The 16886-nt window shown below is 36.0% G+C and overlaps 1 protein-coding gene across 1 annotated transcript in view; it reads right to left on the bottom strand.

Moving 5' to 3' along the window:
- Positions 1-10599: 10599 nt before the first annotated feature.
- GTF2B (general transcription factor IIB) overlaps positions 10600-16886 on the bottom strand; it is a 30774-nt gene continuing 24487 nt past the window's right edge. Inside the window, exons 4-7 of the mRNA XM_055585256.1 lie at positions 15365-15511; positions 14893-15022; positions 13472-13753; positions 10600-11018 (exon numbers count right to left, since the gene is read on the bottom strand). Of these exons, the coding sequence (XP_055441231.1) occupies positions 10885-11018; positions 13472-13753; positions 14893-15022; positions 15365-15511 (693 nt within the window). The 3' untranslated portion in view covers positions 10600-10884. The remainder of the gene's footprint in view (positions 11019-13471; positions 13754-14892; positions 15023-15364; positions 15512-16886) is intronic.

The raw sequence follows: 16886 nt of genomic DNA, 5'->3' as shown, positions 1-16886 counted from the left end.
CTGCTTGTGACCTTAGTATTACCACTTTTCCCTGTTTTTAGAAGCACAACAGTAATATTTAAAAATTTTCAGTATTCTACCATATATGATCGCATTTAATCCCCAAGGCTATCCCTGTGAAGGTGGCCGAGTGAAGTAAGTTGCCCCAGCTCACACGGCTGCTAAGTGGCAGAGGCAGAACCTTGAGCCCTTCTTTGCCCAGTGTTATTTTTTTTTTTCGTGTTATGCTACAAATCTTTTAAGTTGGTTTTAAGTTAGACCAGTAGATAGTCAACTCCCCCTGAAAGTAAGATGAAGACAGAATAAAATTAAAACTCCCATTTACTTTCCCCCAGGAATACTAACTACATCAGTGGTATTACATACTTCTTATTGCGTTACATCAGGAGAAATGTAATATCACATTTTTCCAAGTTTGATCACTTGTTTAAGTTGATGACCATGAGAGCTCTCTTTGTGAAGATATATTTTTCCTTTATAACTAACAGACAATCTGAGACAATACATTTTTTCCCAAACAACCTTCCTCCCAATACTTACCTGAATAACTTACTACATTGGGAGTTGCAGAATAATTTTCCAACCCTAGTATTTCATCTACATGTGATAACTGCCATTCCTGTTAAGTTTTCCCTTTATCCTCCTAACCTCACTTAAAAAATAAAATTGAGTATTGTGTGGGTTTTTTAAAATCATTGTATTATAATCCATTGCTATTACTATTTTTTTTCTTGGATGCTTCGTCCCCAGACTTGAACCCATTGGTGTTTGAGTACCTCCTTGCTTGCTTGTGCTATGAGATGTTTGTTCTTGTCCCAATATATGCAATCCCTGCAAAACCTGGAATTAGCCCTTTCTATGAGAAAGAATATTTAGAAACTTAAAATCTGCTGTTGTGAAGTCATGATTTCTAAATCCTTTCAGTTGATATAGAAATAAACCTTTTTCAAAATTATGAGTTTATGCTGATTTAAATGGAGCATTGCAGGATTCTTTATCAACTTTTCTTCATTTCATATTTTTATGTCTCTTCTGCCATTATAGACCCTCATTTTTAAGAGTCTGTATTTGTGATTCAGTTTCATACTAGAAAGCATTATTTTTCACTTGTTTTAGAAAAACTTGTTCAGTTTACCAAAGTGATCACTATATTTGAAAAGTAACAGGAGGGACTTCCCTGGAGATCCAGTGGTTAATACTCATTGCTTCCACTGCAGAAGGCACAGGTTTGATCCTTGGTCAGGGAACTAAGATCCCACATGCCATGCCACATGGCCAAAAAAAAAAAAAATGATATGAAAGCTTAAAAGCTTCATGTCACTACCTTCAATGCCTCAATGGGAAATAGGCAAACACATCAATGGTCCTGAAAAAATGCAATTTTTAGGTAATTGTTGATACAGTTCCTAATTTCTATTTTCTTTTTTGCTATTTATACAAAGGCATCACACTCACAAGTTTATTTCTCCTAGTGTACAGATTCATATTTTAGATTCTCAGTGGAATCCAGGTCAGTATTTTTGACATTGATAGCATTATGGTGAATTATAATATTTGCTTCTTCATGCGTTTTATATTTTAGTGAGCCATTTTTGAATTGCTGGTTTATTTTGTGAAATATGGATATAATATAAAAAATTAATGAAAAATGTGAACTAACCAAGACTAAACAATATGCAAATGAAAATACCTTATTGCCTTATCTGATTGGCACAGTCTGTGTTGGTGCATGCAGTATTTAAGAATGTAATTATTAACAAGAGTTAGGTTTCTATGGAAATAGTAACTACTTTTATCTTTTACAAATTTGAAATTGTGTGAAAAAACCTTAATCCCAGTAATTTTATCTTTGGCCCCCAAACTGCTTATAAACCACTTAGTAGACTTCTAGGGATTTCCAGCATTTAAACACTGTAAAAAAAAAAAAAAAAAAGTCATAGCTTTTTCTAATCCACCATCCTGGGCTCATCAAAACCCAGGCTTTTCTGATAAAGCAAATAAATTGCACTTTGATTTCTAAAGAACCCCTGATGCCTCCTTGGTACCTGCTTTTTCTTTGCACACTGATACTACTGCTTCACTATTCCTTCAAGTTGTGTTGTAGTCTAGTTAGAATAGGTAAGAAATAAATGCCAAAATGACCTTTTAAATGTTGTCATTTGAGGCCAATGCTGTAAATTGGAGACCTTTGAAATGAGGCCTATGAAGAAAAAAGCAGTCTAAAGTGTGCATTAACTGTTTGAACTGGAAATTACTTCTAGTTTAGTTAATAAAACTATATAAATTAAAAGTAATGCATATATATGTATTTCTTTATTCTGTGTTGTGTCTTTTCCATGTTGAGATGTCCAAGCCTAGAATTCGGGAAGAGGCCTAGGCTGGAGAGGTTTACAGTGGGAACAAGGGGCGATCTTTCAAGAAGTTTGGCTATGAGAGCAAGAAAGTGCCAAGGAGCAAAGAGTTTAGGACCCAGAAGAGACTGCAATGTGTTTACATGTTGATGGGAGGGTGCAAGCCAGCCAAACTTTTGTCATCCCCACAGGATCCAGGCAGTAGGAGGCCGCCTGGTTTGATTCATGGTGATCATTTTCAGTCTTCCCAGAGATGGGCCTAAACCCAGTGAACTCAATGGTAATCATTTTCCAGATTCTGCTAAGGGAAAAACATTCTCTGACCACTCACTCTCAATATAGAATTAATCAAGTTCTCACTTGCGCCCCCACCATAATCTGCAAAATACTCTCCATGCTGTATTGCATTTATTTGTGTACATGTCTCTTTTCTCGATAAGTTGTGTTTTATTCAGCTTAGATGCCAAGTGCACAGCTCTGTTGCTGATGCACTGTAGCATTCAATAAAGAGTAATAGGCTTTTATTAAGTAATAAGATTCATTAAAAAAAAAAAATCAGGCCTTTGTGTTACTCTACGGAATCTTCACAACAACCCTGTGAAAAACGCTAAGTATTCGCAGTTTCTAAGTAAGAAACCTGAGACTTAAGAAAGCTAAGTAACTTGTGCAAAGTCACACAGTAAGTGGAAGAGTCAGGACTCCAGCCCAGTCTTTCACAAGATTCATGCTCTTAAGCTCCCTATAGTCAGTTGGTGATTGAATAAGTGAATGACTGGATGGGTATAAAGGAATTCAAAGGGATAAAATTCCCATAAATGAACTACCACACCACTTTTTAAACATAACACATACTCAGAATGTGTAGTTGCTTGACAAATGCTTTTTGTTGGAAAAAAAAAAATGGAACAGTTGCAAAACTGAAATTAAGGGTAAACTGTTAACCACTGGAGGCTTCTTGCTTTCTTTCTTATTCTTTGTAGAATACAAAAAGGATTAACATCCATCCTATCTTTGTTCATCTTTGTATACATTACTTCAAGAGTTTAATGATACTAAAAAGACCAACTCTTCATGGGAAAAGAAAGTGTCTTTTGCTTTAAAACTTACCTGCAAAACAATAAGGCCCTATAGCAGAAAACTATAGTCAATATTGTGAGATAAACCATAATGGAAAAGAATATGTATACATAATATGTATGTATATCATACAAGAATGCTGCTGCTAAGTCACTTCAGTCGTGTCCAACTCTGTGCGACCCCATAGACGGCAGCCCACCAGGCTCCCCCGTCCCTGGGATTCTCCAGGCAAGAACACTGGAGTGGGTTGCCATTTCCTTCTCCAATGCATGAAAGTGAAAAGTGAAAGTGAAGTCGCTCAGTCGTGTCCGACTCTTCGCGACCCCATGGTCTGCAGCCTACCAGGCTCCTCCATCCATGGGATTTTCCAGGCAAGAGTACTGGAGTGGGGTGCCATCGCCTTCTCCATCATACAAGAATATGTATACATAAAATAAATGTATATATATATAACTGAATTTGCTGTGCAGCAGCAACTAATGCAATATTATAAATTAACTATGTATCAATAAAATACAAAAATAAATTTTTAAAAAATAGTACTATTGCCTGAAAAGATCACACAAACCTATCTATCCCCTCCTACTTCAGGCATAAGGTTGATTACATCTGTAACTGTCTTAGAGCCACCCAGAGCAGTATGTGAAGCCCTTGCTTGCAGTATGTGCTGGGTGTGACTGCCGCTCATGGTCCCCAGGGCCACCAGCCTAAGCTTGTTGATCCCGCTGGCATTGTATCAAGCCATCCCATGACTGAAATAACATGGGGATGTCATGATCTCAACTTTGAGATCTTAATTTATACCTAAATTAAGAACTCAATTTTATATCTAAAAAACTTCAAGAAAGTCTGGGATTTTTGGTTTGTTTTTGGTGGGTAGTTTTGCTTTCTAGCCCCTGCTATTTGGGCAAGTATGCTAGAAAGTTAGTGAAGTGACAGTGAAAGTCTCTCAGCCATGTCTGACTTTGCAAGCCCTTTATATAGTCCATGGAATTCTTATCATTGCATAATAATTACACTATATTTTACAGATTGAACTTTACTTAAATCATTCTAAAAGTGCCCTTTGTTCCCCTTCCCCCATTTTTTTTTTCTTTCAGCATTCTGAATTGTTTCTTTAGGTTTAACCTAAAGGCAATTGTAAGAAAATAACCCAAAGAATTCATCTTTATTTCACGTTGCTTCTTCAGACAATACAAGATAGGCTTTTCCCAAACCCGCTCATTATTTTCTCTGAATCATTGCCAGGGCCATTTTCATAGTAAGAGTTGAAAGTTTCTCTTTTTAAGTAAACTACTTTGTTCTAGAAACTTGCATAGAATGAGAAAAGAAACCTAAAAAGTTTAGTGCTTAACCATTTGATCTATAAATGAATCATTTAGTCATAAGTATATACTCCAGTGTGGTTTCCTATCCCAAAAAACAAATCAACCCTCTTTATTAAATTCAACCAATTCTTCCTATTGAGGTATAATTGAAAAATGTCACATTTCATTATATTAATATAGTTTCAGGTATATGACATAATGACTTGGTATTTTTATTGGATTGGCCAAAAGGTTCATTCAAGAAATTGTTTTGTAAAGTTATCACCACAATAATTCTAGTTAACATCTGTCACAATACATGGTTACAAAATTATTTTTCTTGTAATGAGAACTTTTAAGATCTATTTTCTTAACAACTTTCAAATAAGCTATAATCACCACCTATATTTTACATCCCCATGACTTACTTTTTAATGGAGTATAATTGCTTTACAATGTTGTTAGTTTCTGCTGTACAACAAAGTGAACTAATTTTGTGAGTTTATACCCTTTGATCACCTTCAGCCATTTCTCCCACTCTCCCCACCCAAGCACCAATTTGTCCTCTGTGAAGTCATTTTGATTTTTGTTTTTGGATACCGTGTGTGAAATTGAATGGTGTTTGTCTGACTTATTTCACTTAGCATAATGTCCTCAGGGTCCATCCATGTTGTCACAAATGGCTGAAGAATATTCCATTGTATCTATATATCGCATCTTCTCTATCCATTCAAGGATCAGTGGACACTAAGGTCATTTCCAGAGCTTGGCTATTGTAAATAATGCTGAAATGAACATGGAGGTGCATATATCTTGAGTTAGTGGTTTCGTTTCCTTCAGATGAATACCCAGAAGTGGAATTGTTAGATCATATAGTAGTTCTATGTTGTTTTTTTTTAAGGAATCTCTATACTGTTTCCCGTAGTGGCTGTACGAATTTACATACCCACTGATAATGCATTGAGGATTCCTTTTTCTTCACAGCCTTGTTTAACACTTGCTTATCGTCTTTTTGGTAACAGCCAGTCTAATAGTTGTGAGGTTATACCATACTGTGGTTTGGATTCATGTTTCTGTGATTATAGTGATGTTGAGCACCTTTTCATGTACCTGTTGGGCATCTGTATATCGTCTTTGGAAAAATGTCTATTCAGATCCTTTGCCTATTTTTTTAATTGAATTGTTTGGGAGAGAGGTTGCTTTTGTTTTGGTATTGAGTTGTATGAGTCTCTATATTATTTTGGATATTAACTCCTTATCAGAGATATGACTTACAAATATTTTCTCCCATTCTGTAGGCTGCATTTTCATTTTGTTGTTTCCTTTGCTGCGCAGAAGTGATTTCACCTCACTAGTGATGTGAACATTTCACCCTAATGATGTTCTTACTGTAAAATGAAGGAGTTATAGTAGGTCATTCATTTTTAACCTTCCTTTCAAAATCTCCAACACATAACAAAGTCAGAGCAGAAGCAGCCTGGGGGCCCAGGTCATCACACAGTGGAGGCCTGTCTTCCATCGAAGCCCTAGCCTACATAGTTTGATGTCCATGCTACTGGAAAACCCTTAATGAAATGCCTTTTAGAGTTGTCATTCAGCATCCACCATCTCCAATATGATGGCAGACTCAAAAGTCATAGAGCTAAACTGTGGTGTAAGAGCCCAAATCCAAGCCCCTATTTTGTACTGAAGAATATACCTCTGCTCACATTGACAAATTAGGAGTGAGAGGAGCTGTTCAAATACCAGATGTTTGTTGGGCCACAGCAATGCAGCAGGATGTTGAAAGTTCTGAGTCCTTTTCTGATATTTCATTGTTAAAGAAACTGATTTCTGCATGTTAATCTTGTATCCCACTTCAACATCCTAAGATAAACCATAATGGCAAAGAGTATTTTTAAAATGTATATATGTGTATAACTGAATCACTGTGGCTTATACAGCAGATTTACACATTGTAAATCTTCAGTTTAAAAAAAAAGAGGAATGATGAACTAAAAAAAACCCCAAACCAAATAATGGCTCTACCAACCATAGGTTGTTGCAGGTCAGAAAGACTATGAGGTTATGGTACTCTGCAGAAAAAAAGTTTTATGGTCACTTTTTCCCTTCTCCTCTTTTCCCAAGTATGAGCTTGAGCCTCCCAGAATGGCAGCTAAATGTCCCCCCAGCCAGAGAAATGCCAGTAAGAATTATGAATGAAGTTTGCTTTTGAGAGACGCTGGTGCCCCTATGGCCTGGAGATCGGCTGAATGGCAGTTTCACAGTGACACCTTAAGATCTTGAGATCCTGATGAAAGAAATATGTATGTGTAATATCTGAGATGGGGAGAGTGAGGTGTTTAGGGGGCCAGGGAATCTCTCAGTAGCTCTGCAATTGGCAGATGAGATTAAAACTCCAGCAACAGGAAAAGTCAGGGCCACTGACAATTGGAAATATTGGCATGGGGCACAGAGGCCTCTTGGCTGGATTAGGACCAGATGGGTAACAGGCTGACCCTTCCCAGCTGTTCATCTTGATAATTAAAGTAAATCTTGCACCTGTGATACAAAATTAGCTCAGAAACCAAAGATAACCCTGGGTAAAGTACATTTGTTGCTCTGAACACAAAGGCTTACTATCAAGAGGCATTTAGTCTAAGCAGCATTTCAATTAGTCAGATAGAAGAACAGTTTCTAGCTATTAACTCTTTGTCATCTGAGCTGATTTAAAAATAATTCAAACCTCACTCTGAGGAACTTTCCCCAGAGCCAGATACAAATACTACATTGAATAATTCTGTTCATTTAGAAACCGGTCTATTTGAAAGCTACGACTAAAATCAGTCCTGAAGCAGCATCCTATGAAATAAACTTCAACTTTATGGTTTAGTAGAAAAGAACACTGGATTGAGAGACCACCAGACCTGAGTTAGTCCTCTCTCTGCTAAGCAAACTTGGACACAGCTTTTGGTTTCTCTGTGCTTCTCTCAACTACAAAATAGGGAGATTAAACTGGAGTAAACTCAGATTCCATGAAATTCATAATTAAGTCCTTGAATGAGATTATTAGCAGAGACTGCCAATTATTGTGGCTTTCAGTTAAACCTTTGTTTCAAATACCCAAATAGAAGGGGCCACAGTAAACGAGTTTTCTACTGTTCAAAAGACGCTGGCATGCACTTTACCTTCTTTGTTCATAGAAATGGCTTGCACAGCTCACGAATATTCCTAAGTTGCTGAAATGTAGGCCCCCGAACAGAAGGTGGCTTCAACTTCTACAGCTCTCAGTGAAGTGGGGAGCTTTTGCCACCTTGAGGTTAAGACTCTAAGTGCTGTTCTCTAAAAATGCAAATACATTTTAAAATGTATTTAAATACATTTAAAAAATGATCCATTTTTTAAAATATATTTTTAAAAAAGACCAAGTTATTGATATAGCTGAGTAGCAGGAGCTAGTTCCCTTTTCTTTTTGCTTACCTACATTTTTCTAGTTATCTTATGGCATCCGGTCCCATCACTTCATGGCAAATAGATGGGAAAATAGTGGATGACTTTATTTTCGGGGACTCCAAAATCACTGCAGATGGTGATTGCACCCATGAAATCAAAAGACACTTACTCCTTGGAAGAAAGTTATGACCAACCTAGACAGCATATTAAAAAGCAGAGACATTACTTTGCCAACAAAGGTCCGTCTGGTCAAAGCTATGGTATTTCCAGTGGTCATGTATGGATGTGAGAGTTGGACTATAAAGAAAGCTGAGAGCCGAAGAATTGATGCTTTTGAACTGTGGTGTTGGAGAACACTCTTGAGAGTCTCTTGGACTGCAGGGAGATCCAACCAGTCCATCCTAAAGGAGATCAGTCCTGGGTGTTCACTGGAAGGACTGATGTTGAAGCTGAAACTCCAATACTTTGGCCACCTGATGCAAACAGCTGACTCATTTGAAAAGACCCTGATGCTGGGAAAGATTGAAGGCAGGAGGGGAAGGGGATGATAGAGGATGAGAGGGTTGGATGGCATCACCAACGATGGACATGAGTTTGGGTAAACTCCGGGAGGTGGTGATGGACAGGAAGGCCTGGCATGCTGCAGTCTATGGGGTTGCAGAGTCGGACACGACTGAGCGACTAGACTGAATACATTTTTTAGGCAAGAAAATGAAAAGACTAAACAAATATTACTATACCCAAACTGCAGCTTTATTTTAAAAAGAAAATATAACAAACAGAAAGGAATTAAATACCAAAATGCTGGTGACTATTTCCAGGTAGCTCATGGGTGTTTTCATTATGCATTTTCCAAATTTCTGTAATGCACATGCACTAACCTTTGATAATTGCAAAAATAACCTTTAAAAAGATCTATTTATCTGGTTGCAGCTTGTAGAACGTCACTACTGAACAGTGGTTTTGTGGTCAATCACTAAAAATTGTGGCGCATTAGAGGAGGGAGGCTACTGCTCTCAATCTACACTTGTAAAGATGGAGATGTATGGTGCCCAGGAAGGGAGATGTGATGCCCAGGAAGGGAGAGTAACCTAGGATTCTGTTTCTTTCTAGGTCCCACTCTGGGTGAGATAGGATCTATGTGCCTGGAGTCTACATTTCACCACTATCCTTGCAATCCTTGATTTGGGTTATAGTGTTCTTGTGTCGATTTGTCTAGTATTCTCCCACAGCTGTGAGTAGTACTATTGCAATGTCCTACATTTTGTGCAAAGGAGAAATATCATTTGTCTTCATCGTCTGACCTTTCCCTTCCATGGTCAACAGAAATGACAGGGGAGGTCTGATCTTCTAATAGGGAAAATTCCTTCCTGGACCAGGGCTGGAATTTGCCTACCAAGGCCACAACAGGAGACTGTCTTTTAAATCTAGTTAGTACTGAAAAGTGAAGTGTTAGTCACTCATTCGTGTCTGACTTTTTGTGACCCCATGGACTGGAGCCCACCAGGTTCCTCTGTCCATGGAATTCTCCAGGCAAGAATAGTGGAGTGGATAGCCACTGCCTTCTCCAGGGGATCTTCCCTACCCAGGGACTGAACCCTGGTCTGCTGCGCTGCAGGTGGATTCTTTACTGAGCCACCAGGGAAGCCCAAACTAGTGTTAACCTCTTTACAAATGTATAAGAACCATGAGACCTATTTTGAAGCAGTACAGTTTACAGAGATGTTTAGCATGGCTTCAAGGCCCCAGTACAAACTACCTAACTAGTAAAAGGGCAAAATGTTGTTGGTCTTCGCTTGCACTGCCTAGCAGTCAGTTCAGTTCAGTCGCTCAGTCGTGACAAGAAACCTTAAATTAGTGTTTATCAAAGAGTGATATGCAAAACATCTTCACATCACAACCACCGAGGGGGGGTGCTTGATAAAAAAATTCCTGGACATCCTTAGGCCCAACAGTTTCCATTTTAAATACTGTTTTAGACTATGAGTATCCAAAATGTAAAAATAACAAAGAAGTATAGATATGCAGATTCTATAGACTAAAATGTAAACATCTGAAAACTGCCATCTGTCTCTACTACTAATTATTCCACTCAACTAGCTCACTAAGAAAAAACACATACTTACACATTCTTACATTTCTAAAGCCAGTGCCTTTCAAGGCCCCGTTTAATCACTTCTTGCTTATTAATACACAAGTATTAAAAAATCACACACATACCGTCTTTCAACCTGCAAACTAAATATGTTCAACAGTGGTTCCTCAAAAGCCTGTTATTTCCAGAACTTTATTAAAATAAGAAAATTAAATATATATGAAAACAGTAATGGAAAACAAGGACCTCTATCATCTTTATTAGCTGCAATATGCATTATATGTGATTATATATATAAATTAAAAAATTACATATGTAACATAATTATAACAAAAACTTTAGTTTTGAAAAACATTTTATTCAAGAATTTCAAATATTTTCCAAAATACAGTTTCCTAGATAGCTACAAAAGAAAGCAAATTTAATATGAAATTTAAATCATTAAATATGTTTCACTAGTATATACATACAGAATGCCAAGCAATTTATATTTAGCCCTGGAATGCGTACCATGTCTTTCGTTTTTCCTTATTAAAGGCTCAATCCAGCACTTGGTATATATAGGCTATGTACAACAGGCAAAGTTCAGTGTTCACAGGAATTTCACATTAGCTTCCTCAACTTATAGCTGTGGTAATTTGTCCACAGGGGTGTCAAATTTGAAGTCTGTAGGAAAGAGATCTGGGGCCCGAGGATAGATTAGTCTGTACGACTGCCTGATTGTAACATCAGCAACACCAGCAATATCTCCAATCTCTAAAAGACAAAAATCAAAGTATTAAGTATAACTTCCATCCTACCTCCCTTCCACCTGCATTCTAATCTTGGGACCTGGTAGTATAAAATGTCTAAGTGAAAAAGAAAACAAAAATACTTTTTAACAGTTAAAAAGTAGAAAGTAGGGCTACAGTAACAACAATAATGGTCTCAATATCTATTATCTCAAAGGGTTGTTGTATTAACATTAAAAAGTTTACTATATGTAAAACATCTGAACAGTTTAGGGCATAGCAGAATGTGTGGTAACTATTATATTGCTTCCTGTATTTAGAACTGACTTCTTCGCAATAAATTTTTTTGAGGATCACAGAAGTAATCCACGAATACATTCTTATAAAGAAATTCACTTTATTATTTCTGTGTTTTAAAGTTCCCCTACATCTCCCCTAGCAAACCTCTATTAAGAGGTTCTTATAAGGTTAAAACCAAATGGGATCACACTATAAATATTCTCCAAACTTTTTTCTATTTAACACATCTGAGATCAAATAGCTATATATTACAGCATGATGTAGATGGTTTTCACTATTATACACATGCTGGAGCATATATATTGAGCTCATTTGAGTTATTTCTATAGTCTATTAAAGACTCCAAGAATCTGCATTTACCATTCAAACTCAAGTGTCACTTTTTTCTTTTTTTAAATGAAGTCCCAAAGGACTGCCACATGACAATTATTTGGTTAGTTATACTTAATCAAAATAGATTTTTTAAACACATCCTTTAATACAATCTCATTTTCTCTTTTCAGAGTTTTATCTTTTCCAGGTTCAAATTGGTGAGATTTTATGGCTTTGAAGTGTGGATGCGGCCATCAATAAATAATTTTAAATTTCCTTACCTTATGTTACATTATATTTTTCTGGACATAAATACCAATTTATATAAACTATTTGTATATCAACTAGCTGCTGGGCAGGGAAAGAAAGGACCTTATATTTCAAGAAAACCCTTCATGTAAAACACAAACAAAGTGTCAAGAAGATTAGAATAAACTTTACAACTATTAATAGGAATGAAGGTAAGGACAATCTGTCCAGCCACAACTTCTCAATTTTCCAAGAAGACTCAAAATTTTAATGAAAAATGCAAGTGGAGCCCAAAGGGAATGGATAATGGCACATTTAAATAACTAATGGCTGGCTTCTTCTGCCTAACCATTCTTCTATCTAATTTATTACTTTTATTAACATAGGAACATACAGCCTAAGCTGAGGTAAAAGGCTATTCTGAATAGGGTATTAAGTTATTGCAGCAAGTAATTTCACTACCTCACTTTTAAATTTAGGACTGCTCCTTTTTCTTTATAAAACTTTTTGAGGATCATAGAAGTAATTAATTAGTGAATGCCGTGTGTTGTGCTGGAGGAGAAAATGGCAACCCACTCCACTATTCTCCCCTGAAAAATCCCATGGACAGAGGAGCCTGCTGGGCTACAGTCCAAAGGGTCGCAAAGAGTCAGACACAACTGAGTGACTGAGCAGAGCACAGCACACAGCTTCTCTTTCTTTATAAATCTTTTTGAGGATCATAGAAGTATTAACAAATACATGCTTATAAAGAAATTCACTTAATATTTGTCTGAAAGTTCTACAACAGTAAATTAAACAATAGCTGAAGGCTGAACAGTATTTTCATGAAGAAACTGTGAACAGCATATAAAAGAAGAAAGGGAATAGATTTCACAGAAAGGTAAAACCTGATGGTCAGCACACATTTATAGTGTGCATATCTGTAGGGTTCAGGCCAGCTCCAGAGAAACAAAGCATGGCTGCCTCCTATCAAGATTCAAAAGGTAAGTTTTGAGGTGGGAAAAAAACAAGACTATTATTCCAAATAGCCAGAAATATTTAGGGGATACAAATAAAAACAATTTCTTAAAAATGAAAAAACATGTATGAACTAAAATTACTTAATTCAAATGAAGAAAAAAGTACATAGGGTTATGCCTGCAAAATATTTTTATTTATGAGCCACTTAAAAGCAAAATATTATATTTTCTTCAGTTTTGATGCTAAGGAACTACCTCTTAAACATAGGCTCTGGATATTTGCTGTCACACCTCAGAGAACTGCAGGTTCAATTCCAGACCCCTAAAACAAAGCCAATATTGCAATAAAGCCAAACATAAAAAATTATGTTTACACTGTAGTTTATTAAGTGTGCAAAATAATTTTGTCTAAAAAAAGAATGCACATACCTTAATTAAAAAATACTTTATTACTAAAAAACAAAAATGTTAACCATCATCTGACAAACAGAATTGCCATAAATCTTCCATTTGTTAAAAAAAAAAAAATGCAGTGTCTGTGAGGTACAACAGAATGAGGTATGGCTGTACCTGCCTCATAACTTAAAATGGAAATATTTTCACATACTACAGCCTTCCCAATTTTATCAATACTCTTCCTGATGAAGAATCCTACCTTTTTGGGTCCTTTTCTCAGCTGATGCCTGTGAGGCCATGTAAATAGCAGCTGCTGCCACAGATATCGGGCTCCTTCCAGGAACCAAATCCAGCTCCACAGCTTTACGGGCTATATGAGTCGCTGCCATCTGTACTTGCTTAGGAAGACAAAGGTTGGAACAAAACCTGGACATGAAGTCCCCAGTTGTAATCAAATCCACACTGGTTTCTAAAGCTTTCAGAATAAGTTTAAAACATCGACCAATTTCTTTCTTAGAAATTCGTGATACAGCGCATATTTCTAAAAGACAAAAAAAGTTTAAATAAATCAATCCACCTAGGCCGTGTAGTTCACCTTAAAAATCTTATCATTTTTTATTATAAAAGTAATAAACTGCAAAATTCTATCCTGCCTTAAAGATCAATCTAATTCTCTCAGTGACACTTCTCACAAACTAATTTAAAATTTCTCAATTAATTTAAATGTTTACAAAAGCTTTTTTTAAAAAAAAAAAAGCTAAATGTAGGTCTTAATATTTCAAAATATTAACTTCTCTGAAGTTTCAAGTCATGCAAGTTTCTTCAATCAATCAAAAATTTCTTTGATATGTATTAATCTGTTGTAAGGGGTATATCAAAAAAAATCAAAGAAAATATTCAAACTAAAGAATGCCTCTCAAGTTACACAATGTCATACATACATGTAATCCCTGCAATTACAGACACATCAAAATGTGATTAAGTATTTGACCCTGTTGTTCTAAAATTTCAACTAACACTAAGAATAAATTTAACAGAAGTCTTAGTTTTAGTTGCAAGAACCACTGCCTCTTCAGTCTGACACAAGAAAACATATAAAATATTCCTGGATGAATCAAGGGTAATTATAGTCTTAAGCTAAAATGTACAAGTATCACAGCAACACTGAATAAGCTGTCATGTTTTCATGCATAAACTGAAAACTACATGAAAAATATTAGTTCTATCAAAGCCTTCAACCTAACTGAAAATGAAAACTGTCTAACTCAAGAGAAAAATTTCATTGATTCTAAGACTTGACTCTCTCACCTGTAGAGACCTGTGCTTGCTGGGAGCGGAAACTTTGCTGTACATCCAGTGTACAGACTTCCAACAAAAGATTCTGAGGCCAGGCCTTGAAGCTCACAAAATACAGTCAGAAGACCTTACTAGCAAAGAACACGGGGCTTACATGGACTAACATGACTTTACATGGGAAAACAGCCTGAAAAGAACACGACTGATATGATCATAGAATTTTTGTCAAGGAACAAAATAAGGTGCTGTTTAGAAAGATACTTAAGTGGATTACTGTATGTAACCAGGAAGCTTAATTTACTAAGCATCCAAGCTGCTTGACTTTGGCCTGTCACTTTAATATGAAATAGATTAACATTTATATCTAAACAATTAAAAACTTACCTTTAAATGTTCTAGGAACCCCTTCCTGTCTGCAGGCAATATAAAGACAAGCAGAAGCTATGGCATCATTGGCTCTCCCCTTTAGGCTCTTCTGTTCATACACTTGCTTGAATAGGTTATTTGTTCGATCCTTCAAAGCAGAGAAAAGTGAAAGTCGCTCACTCGTGTCTGACTCTTTGCGAACCCATGGACTATATATATAGTCCATGGAATTCTCGAGGCCGGAATACTGGAGTGGGTAGCCTTTCCCTTCTCCAGCAGATCTTCCCAACCCAGGGATCGAACCCAGGTCTCCTGCCTTGCAGGTGGATTCTTTACCAGCTGAGCCATGAGGGAAGTCCTCAAAGCAGAGAAACTAAGTTTAATTAATTCTAGGCCATTTAATTAACCATAAGAGCAAAATTTCATGTGTTCACTAAAATTATTCTAAGTCAAAGCCAGCACAGTTTACAGAATATAGACAAGAACTTACAACTATATTTCGAGGGAGGTTGATTCTGTCTGCCATGGTAGTGATTTCTTTAAATGCATTCATCATTGCCCGATCAGAACTGCTCATGGTTCTCCTATTCTGGTACTTAGAATTACCAAATTCATCAAAACTTGCAGCTCCTGTACCCTATAAAACAAAGTTTTATAACTTGTGCAAAAAAAAAAAAATCTGAAAACCTGAATGAACAATTATTCTAAGAAAACAACTTGCACAATCTGACTCCATATTACCCAAGAAATCTACCCTGAGCAACCTCTATTCCTCAAAAGAAAAAATACCAGGTTAAGGTGGTTTTAAAGAGTTTTTCTAGCAAATACTTTAAATGAAAAATATTATTATAGAATTAATAACATAAACCATGAAATTTCACAGACCTAGCAGAAAAATCACAATTATCTCCAAAAGGTGCTTAAAAAGGTAAGCAAACAAATCTCCCAAGTCCAGCCCCAGCACATTGATTAATGGAGAAACATTAGCAGCATTACCACTAAAAGTCAGAAGACAAAAATGCCTCCTGTCACTACCATTTTCTAACACTGTACTAGAAAAACTAGCTAATATAACATAACTATAAAATGTAATTATATAGCAATTATATTAGTATAATTATATTAAAATTCAACAGGAAAGAGATGAGAAGTACAAATCTGAGACCAAACTGATAAACTATCTTCAGATAATATCTTTGTATATACCTAGAATTATTCAAGAAAATCACTCAAACTGTAATGAATTCATCAGAGTGGCAAGGTCAAAATTAACAAACAAAAGTCAACAGCCTACATACATGTAATCAATCAGAACATGCAAGAAAAACCTGCAATTACAACAGCAACAAAAAAGGCAAAATATCTAGATTAACTTAGAAAGAAAACTTTTAAGAAGTCAGTTTTCCCTGAGCCAATTTGAAAATAAATCTAACCAGTGAAAATAATTACCAAGTTGTTTTTTTTTTTTAATAAACAAAGTTATCCTAACATTAAATGGAAAAGACCAGTAAAGAAAATGCTGAAAAGGTTATAAAAGAAGATTAATGCTCCCAAATACTAGAATAGCATAGTGTGTCCTTAGACAACTAGACCAGGTTAGAGAAAGGATAGAAAGTCCAGAAATATTCCCAAATACATACAGAAATTTAACATATGACAAATGTAGCATCTTAAAAAATTTCTTTGCCACAAACGCATAAATAATTGTTACAGGAATCAGAAGAACCCAGTAGCAGTGGTTACCTGTTTCTGACAGGGAAAAGGGACTACGGTAGAAACAGAGTTTAGGGGTCAAGAGTGAGGAAAACTACTGTTCTTTTTACATGTTTTTGAATCATATATTTCCTACTGGAAAAAAGTAAATATTAAAAAAAGTAACTATTAGTTGCAATCTTAAAATTTATAAACGTTCTTAGTAATTTTTCCAGCCTGTAAAGCTACATGCAGAAACTACCTACTTTAAAATACTCTTGAATATTGTCAACTTTTTAACTTAGCCACACCATGTTTTT

This window comes from Bubalus kerabau, chromosome 6, assembly GCF_029407905.1.
Source record: "Bubalus kerabau isolate K-KA32 ecotype Philippines breed swamp buffalo chromosome 6, PCC_UOA_SB_1v2, whole genome shotgun sequence".
Classification (NCBI taxonomy): domain Eukaryota; kingdom Metazoa; phylum Chordata; class Mammalia; order Artiodactyla; family Bovidae; genus Bubalus; species Bubalus kerabau.
Note: the sequence above shows the minus strand (reverse complement) of the source record. Positions and strands in the feature narration are given on the sequence as shown.